Raw genomic sequence first — 13,091 nt, 5'->3', positions numbered from 1 at the left:
TATGTTTTTCCGCATAGCTATTTTGTCAATATTTGGTTGTTTTAATGTTCTGTTGAATTTTTCGCATTGTCTATTCCATTTTGTGCAAAACATTCGACCTAAGAATCAACCTATCCTCTAATTGGCTCCAACTTAGTCGTGTATAGCATTTCATCACATATAGAGCTTCAAAGGGGCTCATCTTAATATACGTTTGATAGTTGTTGTTGTAGGAAAACTTAGCTAGATGCAAAAAATCTTCCCACTTTGTGGGCCTATCCATTACATATATCTGTAGCAGATCCTCCAAAATCTAATTAATCCTCTTAGTTTTTCCATCCATCTGAGGGTGGTATGAATTAGGAAGTTTAACTTAGTTCCAAAGCTCCCAAACAAGGCCTTCTAGAAGTTGGAGGTAAATTTTGCATCTCTATCTGAAATTATCATTTTTGGTATGCCATGAAGTCTGAAAATGTCTTTCATGAAAATATTAGCAATTTATGCAATCCCAAAGGTATATTGTACTGGTATAAAGTTTGTTTCCTTAGTTAGTGTTTCTACCACTACCATAATAGAATAATTATGTTACCTGGTCCTTGGCAACATCATTATAAAATCCATGGAGATTACCTCCCACTTCCATTCTGGGTAGCGGATTCAATAATCCCACCGAGTGTTAGTGCTGCACTTTCAATTGTTGACAGTCCAAGAATTTTGCCAAATAATCTGCTACCTCCCTCGTCATTCCTGGCCAAAATAATTTATTCCTTAAGGTTGTTATCATTTTTTGTTATCTTGAGTGACCAACATATGGTCTCTTATGATGCTCATCCAGAATCATTTGTTTGAGTACTGACACATTGGGAATATACAACTTGTCCTGATAAGTAATTTATCCTTTCGAGTTTAAAGCATACCCCGAAATTCCTACCTGTTGTATTTTCATCTTTGTTTCTTGATACTGAGGGTCTCGCTGCACCGCTAGTTTCTCATGTTCTTCAAAAGTTGTCTTTATCTAATTCCCTGCACTTTCTACCAATAAATGAGCATGCCTACTTAGCTCATCCGCAATCTTGTTCTCTTTTCCCTTAATAGGCTTAATTTCAAATTCAAATTCACTAAGGAATGCTAACCATATTTCCTGCCTTGCATTTATATCAGGCTGACTAGAGAAATAATTTAGAATGATTTGGTGAGTTACCAAAACAAATGTCTTCCCTAGTAAATAATGCCTCCACATTTGCAAGGCATGTATTACAAAAACTAATTTCAAGTCATACACAACATAATTCTGCTCATGTTTTTTCAGTTTTCTTGACTTATAAGCTATGAAAACATTGTCTTGTAATAACACACACCCCAATCCTTCTAAACAAGCATCCATACACACCATAAAATCCTTATTTCGATCTTCTATCTTTAAAATAGGAGTTGTTGCCAGCATTTTCTTTAGCTTATTGAAGCTCTCTTGGAATTTGTTTTCCCATTCAAACTTTACTCCCTTTTTCTATAGGGAGGTAATGGGGTAAGCTAGTTTTGAAAATCCCTCCACAAATCTTCGGTCTTACCTAGCAATACCCATAAAGGAGAAAATCGCTGATAAATATTTTGGCATTGGCCAATTCATAATCACTTTAACTTTTTTGGGGTCCACAGCCAATCCTCCTTTGGAGGTAATATGTCCCAAATACTGAATTTTGGTTTTGTAAAATTCACACTGATGTTTCCTTAATGTCTACAACACCAGTCTGAGATGCTCCTGGTGTTCTTCTTCTCTTTTAGAGTATACTAAAATGTCATCAATGAAAACTAATACAAATTTGTCAATATACTTGTGGAGCACGTTATTCATCAAACGCATGAATGTTGCAGGTGCATTGGTGAGACCAACAAGTAGCACTGCAAATTCATAATGACCATACCGTGTTCTAAAAGATATTTTATGAATATCTTCATCTTTTATCCATTACTGATGATATCCAATTCACAAATCAATCTTCAAAAAAGTTGTTACCCCCCTCACTTGGTCAAATAGAACATCAATCCGTGGTAGGGGCACAGGGGCTTCACTTTGGGAGAAATAACATGGCACGTGGGTTCATATTGGGGGATATTTATTGAGAAAAAATGACATAATATATTGGGGGATATATAGGGGGGAGAAGGTTTTTTAATTAGTAGGTATAAAAAATGGAGTTCAAAGTTAATGAAAAAATATAAAGGGGTATAAAAAATGTTAATGAAAAAATGGATACCTACAATATCTAGTGAAAGTAGGGGTTTTTAAATTGTGAAGGTGTATTGGGTTTGTATTGGTAGGGGGTTAAATAATGTGATTTTTAGAGGTATTTTCCAATATGTAGTGAAATTAAGGGTATTTTTTAATATGCCATGAACGCACGTGATATGTTAGAGGTTCATTGAGTGAAGTCCCTGTGGGTAGGGGGTACCTTTTTTTAATGGTTAATTTGGTTAGTTGATGATAGTCAATGCACATTCTGAATGTGCCATCTTTATTTTTAACAACAGTGCAGGTGCCCCCCATGGTGAAATATTGTGCCTAATATAACCCTAATGGAATAGTTTCTGTAATTGCATCTTCAATTCTAGCAGTTCTGGGGTAGTCATACGATATGGAGCTCTAGACACAGGGACAACTACGCGTACTAAATCAATGGTAAAATCTATGTGCCACTATGGGGTAAATCCTAGAATTTCTTCCAGAAACAAATCTGGAAATTATTTAATGACCGGTAAGGTCTTTAAAATTCCTTTTTCGGTTAGCTGATCATTGATTTCCACCTTTATCGAGTACAGTTCACAACCTTTGCTGGAACTTATTTTCATCTACAAGGCTAAAATTTTCCAGACCGACATTGGTTTTGACTTTCCCTTAATTACTCTAGTGTGTCCACTATGATTAACATAGGTAACTATATTTTCTAGACAGTTTATAACAACGAATTTCTTTTCTAGCCAATCCATGCCTATTAACAGATCGTAACATCCTAATTGAAGGATATTTAAAAATACCACTGTAGGATACCCATTTAAATTCAGCAAACATTGTTTTACTTGACTGGTTACTTTCCTTTTGGTTTTGGTTGCTAATTGAACCAACCATGTGTTTCTGAATATTTTTGTTTCCAACTTACACTTTTCCACAATTTGGGGGTTGATGTAACTTAAACTAGCCCCCAGATCAATTAAAACATACACATGTTGGTTTAGTATATTACGTTCAATTTCAAGCACAGTAGGTTGCTGCTTCGCTTGTCGATTCTCCAAAGTTGCGATGATTCTAAGAATATTTCAAGCAATGTCATTCACAATGGTTACCTCATGAACAACTTGAATGTTCTGAACAGACCTGGGATTATGTGGGCAGTCCCTCAGAAAATGTGGCTCTCCATAGCCCCAACATTTCAACGGTTCCCTTTCTTTCACACTGCTATTTTTCTTGTTGTTCAGTTCAATGGTTTTCAAACTTGTATATGATTGTGTAGGTGGGGGTGCATTCCCTTTGTTAAATTTCTTCCTTTGATGATCCTTATCGAAATTCTTGAGGTAGTAAGGATTTTTCCTTTTCATGCCCCCTCCCATCTTGGCGCTTTCTTTACTTTTCCATGATTTTCCACTTTCACTTTTAATCCTGAATTATTGATAACATAATCTAGCCTTCCTCACCACTTCATCCATAGTCTTCAGATTATCAAACTCAATTCTCTCCTTGTATGAAGTTGGTAAACAATTTAAGAACCGATGTATTTTGGCCTTCTCCTCCTTAAGGTATGCTACATACCTTAGCAGGTTCATAAACTTAGCCATGAATTGATCAATAGGCACTTTCCTCAATGTTAATTCATGGAATTCTTTAGCCCAGTCATCATAATAGCACTCACTAAGATAGCGTGAATTAAGCTTTTTTTGGAACTCTTCCCAAGAAACTGTCTTTTCATCTAATAATTGCACACTTTTTACCCCCTCCAACCATAGAGCAGCTCTTCCCTACAACTGATAAATATCCACTCATGCCTTTAAATTACTTTCATATTCATATACCACGAATTACTTAATCATGTTCAACAACCATCCTTCTGCATCCTCCTCTTTTTCCCCATAAAAGGTAGGGTTTTTGATCTTCCTAAATTCCCCTTGTAACTCCATTTTCTTCTTTCCCCTACATGCTTTTGGGTAGCTATGATACAACTCCTCTCCACTCTCATAAATTTTAGATTCTGTCCCATTCTTTTTCCTTTTTAACCCCTTTGTCTCTACACTTTTGTGGTTGTATTTCTCAGTCCAGTCCTTAATCAGCTTTTCCTGATCCTCACCTGCCTTGAGGAGTCACTCATTACTATTCTAAAACTATAGTATTTCATTTTGTAGATTCCTTACCATATCCACAATATGGAAGGTAATGTAGTTCTGCCTTCCCCCAGCTCAACATACAAATCTTCCCCACCAGTAATAGTTGGAGGAGAGTTCTCCATCATTGAACAATACTCTGCTTCCTACAAAAAAACCCAACTAATATCCGAAATTCTCACTTAATACTAATCCTACGCCAACAATAACTAGTGGTGGGGCCTCTTCTCAAGGATAGTGGAGTAATCTGGGCTCTGATTAGCGGAAACATGTTTGGAGATTATTACTTATTGTAATCCTTTGTTACCTACTTACATGGATTTCAACGTGTTGCATGATGTGTTCTTTTTAAATATATGACTCACTACTAATTGCTAGCTATGACTCCCATGTTAACACATATGTGCATGCTAGGTGCCCTTGTACCTTGGCCATCTATGTTTAATCCTTCATTCTGGTTCGAAATACTAGGGCCACCATAGTGTTATATTTCATATTTTCCTCGCAGTTATATGTGGTGCTAATTTTGACAAAGTTTTTATAAAAGTTCTATGCGTGAAGTTAATGCTAGGATCATGTGTACTCCTTTGTTGAATGGATATATTATTTGCGTCCATTGTTGAGCCCTTACATTACATTATTGTTATTATAAATCTGTTGTTGATTGAATTAATACCCTAATTTATATTGGGTTATATTATTGACTAGTCAATTTCATGGCTCAGATTTAATGATGCATAGGCACTATTACACCCCACGCCTTACGTGGACCCTCCTCCTCATGATAGTTGTCCTTCCGCACCCACCTTCTCCTACAAGCTTGTTCCACGTACCTTAGCCCATGTGATATGGTACCAGGGCACATGGCCTCTGTCCTCGTTGGGGATATGGACTTCAACGACCCAAATCCGTGGTCTCACATCTATGGTGAACCTTGCTTCATGCAAACCTTATCCTTGCACATTGTTTGCCATACCCTCATTTGGTTTGACTCTTTGTTGCTAGAGTTGGGAGCTCGACCACTATGGTTTATGTTGATAACCTTGTTTTTTGTTCACCGAAGGTTGTTGTTGTCTCCTTGTCCACCGACGATTATGGTTTCCACCAACTGCAGCCGAAATCATAGCACTTCATGGAATTTTTCTCTTATGGTTGGGAAACTAGTGATGTGCCTGACCTATCATCGGTACCTCTTCCTCGTTACTAGGGAAAACCAGCAAAGAAAAATAGTGAAACTCTACAGGTATATTTCTTCTATCCAAGTAAACCCTGAATTAAAATATCATATTTGTTTTTATGTGTTAATCCCTACATGTAGGACTGAATTGTCTTTGTAAATATAGAGGTATGGGGAACACTTTTGTTATTATTACAAAGTGGGGATTCCAAAGTCCCATTCACAGCTGCTCTCATTCCTCAGAAATCGCAGTGAGATTCTTCCCTGGTTATCTACGGTTTACTTAGCGGTGGATTTCTACACATACCCACTACTCTGTTTCTCACATTGACCATTTTTTCTTATGTTCTCTGATGCCTAGGTTCAACTGTCTCTAGACAATATCTATCATGCATGCTTGTATAGGTAGGTTTATACTTGATATTTATCTATTGCTAGGGCTAAGGGTTTACTGCTTATTGGTTGAATTAAATCATGCATACTAATCGCTAGCTCCTCTATCCCTGTTTTTGGACAGGTGTAGGTACTCCACATCTTCCTATCCAACAAATGTGATGTTTAACCTAGTTACCCACCTACTAATGTAGCGCTCGGCTCCCTCCATGTTGGTTATGTTTCTCAAACCTCCTCCTTCTCAGTTGCCTTACTACAACTCTAAAGTTGAAATTAATGGTTTCATTACACTTCCTGGGTTCATTAGGTGTTCAATTTATTTTTAGTAAGATTCCAACCCACATATACTCCTGGTTCTTTCAATGGTATATTATCGAGACCCCATTAGGGTTATACCCTACTTTAGGGTTGTGAGACTTCTCTTGTTTCCAGGGTGTATTATGTTAAGCAAGTCTCCTGTAATGGGCTATAGTTGTAAAGAACTTGTTATTAACTGTGAGTTATTTATTTTCGTTTTCTTTGGACATTTCTATAGAACCCTCTCTTATGGGGGTACCATTTTCCCATTTTTTGTATACAAGATATTGCTTGTGTTATGCCATTCTATTACATTTACATGCCTTAGATCGAATTTTTGCTCTGCTCTGTTTATATTTACTGTCGAGTACTTTTGCCTCACGTATAGGTTGTAATTTTACAGTACTGGGGTATTTTTCTTTCCAATCCATTATCAGGAAACATATCCCTATAGGCTAGTTGGGATTCCCCACTCTTTTCGTAATTCTTTTTGGGAAAATATATTGGTTAAATTCTGCATCTGTGGTAGAGAAAATATGGCTTTGTTTATGGAAGCACTATTCGAGTATTTTAATTAGCTGGAGTAACTCGTAATTTCGTGTACATATTATGCTCAAGGTTTATCATTGCAATGAATGGTTTTGTTGAACCCTTTTCAATAATGGTGTTTCTCTTATTATAGTTTTTTGAAGTGTCTAATCTAGACCTTCCATAGTTCTGGGACTTTTTCTAATTTCCCCAATGAATGCCTCATGATAAATTTTCAATATTTCTACGCGTCTCTATTGGTATCATGTGTGATATATTTGGCTACCTAATTTAAGTTAGTATATAGACCTGTTTAGATGAACAATTTACTTACTATTTGAGAATTTGGTAGAGAAATAATTGAACTGGTTGAGAAAATAATTGTTTCATGATAGTTATATAGTTGTACTTCTATGCTATGCACAGAATCATTTATTTCTAAGTTTCAATGTTATACTATTTGTGTATTTTCCATACAATTTACTGTTAATTTGTAAATGCTTAATTTATAGCAGAGATTAGTAGTACCAGTTTTGAAATTACCATATCTAACTCGTAATGATCGTTTATCATTTTTTATATTTTGGTAAGATTAAATTCTGATGATCTTGATAAAAACACAATGATGGATGTAAAACCACTTGGATGGTGATTAGTTTAGATTTGTTTGTTCGATGTAATAACTAGGTTTCTATATAGAACTTATGGTATGTTTACCTATGTTCCTAATAGAGTATGATTATTTTATCCTCAACGATGCACAAATTCATGTTACTTCATTTGGGTTTTCTTTTCCTTAAATACTCCTACCCTGCCATGCTACATCACATAAGCAACATATAGGATTTCGCTTCCATTTACCTATTAAATGCTTCTTTGATTGGCCTCGTTCTCACTTTTCCCAAGCTTTTGTGAGATTAGAATTAAATTCTACATCCATCATTCAATCTAGTAATTTTCTCTCACTTAATGATTTGACATCTTCTTGTGTATCGGGGTTGTTATACATTGCATTTGAAGTAATAGAACTTACTAGGTTATCACTCTTCTATTAAATTAACTTACCAGCCAGACACAATGAGAGCTATAAATTTCATTAAATAGTTTTCTAGGAACTTTGCTCAATCAAGCATTAATGTCATCACACTCCCAATTCTGATATATTACACCTTACCATATAAAACGTGACACATTACAAAATCAATTCTCTCACTAGTTTAACCAACATACATAGGATTTCATTATCAAGTCTTTTTTTATTAAATCTGTAACTTCACTATTTTTAACCTGCTAAAATAGATCAATGAAGGCATATAACTTTTAACATACATAAATCAAACACTTATATGAAGTGTGCAACCATACAATTCTCTTAATTCAACTACATATTTACACATGCAACTTGTATACATCCAGATACAGTCAAATAATACTTTCCTTCATTTACTATAGAAATCATAAATACATAAGTGCTTAGAATACTCTGAGTAAATCACAGAAGGACTTTTCCTAATAGAAAATTTTCAGAGTTTTCTCATAACTTGTAATTTTCTTTATAATGATGTAGAAATAATTAGTATTCTCTTATATTGCAATTGATCTAAACATACCAGTGATCAATATTTGGAATAATGATAGCAATAGTAAACTCAAACCAACATTTTACTCTGAAAAAAATGTGGCTCAGAAACACCGATCCACTTAACTTTGAATCAAATTTTGATTCCCCCCGAGCTATGATGTTCTTTCCTAGCATTAGCAACCTCTATTGATTCTCAATAATGTCTTTTTAACATTATTCTCCCCACATATTTTGCCTTGGTAGTGTCGTGCATCTTTGTTCCCTTCGCCTATGATTTTCTTTAGTTTTTCCTAAAAAAACATGCTTTCATCTCATGCAACTCAATAATTATCTCCAATTGAATATATATATATATATAAATTTTAATTCAAATCTGATTTACTTCAAACAAACATATTTTACTCCAATATTCGCACCTCCACAATTTCTAGCTACATTTCAAAAAAATTATTTATCTATTTACATCATTGTTCTTGATGATCATCTCATCGTAACTCATTTTCAAACATATTAATAATAATTACATCTAAAAAACAGTTACTTTTAACCTAACGAGGGTCTTACATTTATCTTTTGAACATGATAATTTCTTTTGTTTGTTATATAAATCATCATTCTACATCAAATCAAACTTATTCACACACAAATCCATTTTTTTTACAACTAAAACATCCTCAATCTCCCAAATCCATTTTTTTTACAACTAAAACATCCTCAATCTCCCACAAATATATAGTTTTACATTTACTCACATATATCCATATATTTAAGAAATAAGTAAACCAAATCGCATCTACTTACAAAGATATATATTTTTGAGCAATGAGAATATCTAATCATATTACGTATCTATAAATTTTAGACAATGAACAAAACATCAGTGTGTCACAAATGTATTCGTCATTCTATGTTAGACCAACTTGTTAACAAAGATGAAACTTATTAACACACGCTAGTATTTTTAATCAATGGGCAAATCATTTTTCCACCTCAAATAAAAATACATCACAGAGGGTCCGTATTAAAGAATTTTATTATATAACATGAGAAATGAGGGTTGCACTATTAATTAAGAATTTATTATATTTTTGTTTTAATGATTTTTTTTAATTTATTAGTTTTGAAAATTTTCGTTTGTATTTGTTTAAGTACATAGTTTCTTCATTAAAATTAAAATTAAAATTTATTATATTTTTATTTTTATTTTTTAAGTTTATTATTCTATTTACATTAATATAATGTTGTCATATTATCATAGTATAAACATTTATTACATATTTATATATATTAATTGCAATTTTGTATTAAAAAAATTATTTAGGTTTCCAACTTTAACTTTTATAATAACAATATTTTTACTACAATTTTTTTGTTTTTCAAATTTTAACTTTTATAATAAACATATTTGAAATTTTTTTATCAATTCATTGGAAATTAATCTTATTGTTTAAACATTTTTATATAGAACATTGTCAAATATTATTTCTATATTAGTATATATCTATTTTAAAAAAAAAATTTGCACGGTGAAAGAGGGATTAAAGTTAAGCAAAATTTTAAAAAGAAATTGTATATTTCTCTCTCTAGTATTTTTGAATATTATATAGGGTATATAACTTATACTTAAAAAAGACCAAAATGGGATCAAAGTTAAGCACATTTTTAAAAAGAAATTGCATATCTCTTTCTCTCTCTCTATATATATATAATATTTTTTAATACTATATAGAGTAGTTCAAACATTTAAACCATAAAACTTATATCAAACTTATATGATATATACATGATTTTTTAAACAATATATAATATGTAGGTAGTTGACATTAAAATATTTTACATATCATGTGCATTGTGACATTTTATGTATGGACTACATTGTCGATATATATTTTTTATGTATAATTCAATATTACATAATTTTTCATATTAATTTTTTTTTAATTAACTATGTATATGTATATATTTAATTATTTAAATTGTAATTTTAATACTATATAAAATACACAACTTATACTTAAAAAAGGAACAAAATCTCAAATAGTGAGACTACTTGAAATGTGTTAACCATAAAAACATATATATTTTCAATTGTTTTATATAATATATACATAAATTTTTAAACCATATATAATGTATACATAGTTAAAATTAAAACATTTTACATAACCTATGTATTGACATATTTTATATATAGATTACATTGTCCATATATTTTTAACTATATATTAATATTATTTAAATCTACCTATTAAAGTATTTTATTAGTAATCTATATTAAAGAAATATATGTAAATTACAAAAATATTTTAATCTTTGATTATTTTATTTATATATACAGGTTAACTTTTTATTTATACAATACACCTTTAAATTATGCATATTCATATATTTATAAACAACAAATAAATTATATTAAAAGTGTAATATTTCAATGAAATATTAAAATTAGATATATAAAAAAATATTTTAATTTTTAACCATTTTTTTCATTTATATATCCATAATTATAAAATATACACATAATTATATATAATTATAAAATAAAAATTAATATTTCATTGAATATATTAAAAAACATATATACATTAAAAAAATATTTTGTTTTTTTTGAATTATTTATATATATATATATATATATATATATATATATATATATATATATATAATTAAAGTATAATATTTTAATTTTATATAAAAATTAAATATATATATAATAAAAAAAAAAAAAACATGGATATTAAATTAGTGGAACATGATAATGAACCTGAACCTGAACCAGAACCAGATGATTTCAATTAAAAGTAAGAGAATCTTACTTTTGAGCTTTGAATAGGAGGAACAAGTATCATTATTTCAATACATGACTTGCAGAATAAGGATGCCCGCAAACGACAATCAGACCAACTCGCCTAGACTCATTAAATATTGCCTAGGTAACAGAGACCCCGACGTTGCCATAACACTCCCCTCCAACTTAGTTTGATTGGTTGTTTGGGGGCATCCAACGGGCATGCCCTTGCTTTATCCATTTTAAAATATTTTCAGTTAAATTCAACTCCTCGTGATAATAAAAATAATAATTCAGTGTTTGCTTATTAATATCCAGTATCACCATTGGCCATTTCATTCACATTATTCACTGTTAGATTATTGACAGAATTGTTAGAATGGTGGCGTCCAAGTTCAGTCTGATCTTCTTGATCATCCTCTCACTGCAACTCTGGCCTGCAATATTGTTGTGTAATGGAATGTTTATGACCCTTCACACCAGAATGTCTTTGACACGCGGGATCAGAGTAGCGGAGCCTCTCTACTACCTCAGCGACTTCGGCTTGCATTTCATCAAATTATGGATAGGCACTCCTGCACAAGATCTATTGCTCCTCATGGACACGGGCAGTACTGTTGTGTGGGTAGCCTGCACCCCAAATTATACATGTCCCAACTGCCCATCCTCGGCACCCCTCACCGTTTTTCTTCCTAGAAATTCATCGTCTGCTCTGCCGGTAAAGTGTGCAGATCCAAAGTGCAAGGATGTGTGCGAAATTGGAGGGCCATGTTCCGGAAAAATCGGCGCAAATTGCTCGGGGACGTGTCCAGATTATAAGCTCCGCTATGGTTCGGGAGCTAGCACGACCACTGGGCATCTACTCACTGAGACCTTGAGCTTCCCAACGGGAAGTGGACAAATAACGAAGTTTGGATTGGGATGCTCAGTGGTTTCGTCAGAGGTTCCTGGTGGTATTGCAGGATTTGGAAGAGGAAATCTGTCTTTGCCTTCCCAGCTGGGTGGACTTATTGGCAATAAATTCGCGTACTGCCTTAATGGTCAATACAATGGCAGCATGTTATTCCTAGGTGACATTGCAGTTCCGATGAATATGACTTTGAATTACACTCCCTTTATAAATAACAACTTTCATTATTACATTGGTCTGGAGGCAGTGAGTATTGGTGGAAAACCCTTGAGGCTGCCCTCCAATATATCCACTACATTTGACAGTAACGGCATCAGCAGAATCATGATAGATTCGGGCACTGTTTACACTAAGTTTCCGAATGCAACCTATAACCAGATTGAACGTGAATTTGCTTCTCAGATTGGATATCCAAGAGCTCCTCAAGTTGAAGCTACTACTAACTTTACATTGTGTTACAATGTGTCTGGTGTGCCCAATGTCAATATTCAATTCCCTGTGTTTGCATTCCATTTCAGTGGTGGCTCACACATGATACTGCCTCACAACAATTGTTTCAAGCAGTTCACCTCAGACACTTACTGCTTGGCGTTTTTTGGTGCTGATCTCTCTAAGTCTGGTGCTATTCTAGGAAACTATCAGCAGAAGGATTTTTATATATTGTATGACATGGAGATGAATAGTTTCGGCTTCACTCAGGTTTCCTGCAAGAAATTAGTCTGATCTATTGATGGCCTGCTGCTATGATCTGATCCATATATAGTTTTATGTATTTCCTCATGATCCATATATAGTCTGATATGCTAGATATTCCTCTTCTGTTTGATCCCTATTTCTCTCCTGGTTCATCCAAACATTTTGAATAAGAATACCATGAACTCTTAATATTTTCTTTTCACATATAAAGAGTGAATGGAGTCATATTGATTTAGTTTACATATATGGATTATTTTATAAATAAAGATGAACATATTTTTATTACAGAAATTTTTGTTTATATGGAAACACAAAAGTTACATAAATTATGAGTATGTTTCTGGTACTAAATAATACATGGTTTTGGATTTTG

General features: G+C 32.9%; 1 protein-coding gene across 1 annotated transcript; it reads left to right on the top strand.

Moving 5' to 3' along the window:
* The first annotated feature begins 11,491 nt into the window (after positions 1-11,491).
* Positions 11,492-12,745, top strand: LOC149143985 (aspartic proteinase nepenthesin-1-like). Its single transcript, XM_089452012.1, has one exon. It carries the CDS (start codon positions 11,492-11,494, stop codon positions 12,743-12,745), a length of 1,254 nt encoding a protein of 417 aa, XP_089308138.1.
* The last annotated feature ends 346 nt before the right edge of the window (positions 12,746-13,091 follow it).

The sequence above is a fragment of the Pinus tabuliformis genome, chromosome X (assembly GCF_031772625.1).
Source record: "Pinus tabuliformis cultivar Carrire ecotype Pingquan chromosome X, CPIR1, whole genome shotgun sequence".
Lineage (NCBI taxonomy): Eukaryota > Viridiplantae > Streptophyta > Pinopsida > Pinales > Pinaceae > Pinus > Pinus tabuliformis.
Note: the sequence above shows the minus strand (reverse complement) of the source record. Positions and strands in the feature narration are given on the sequence as shown.

Excerpts from the sequence above, each read along its gene's own strand:
- LOC149143985 (XM_089452012.1), top strand. The coding sequence starts at position 11,492 with ATGGTGGCGTCCAAGTTCAGTCTGATCTTCTTGATCATCCTCTCACTG.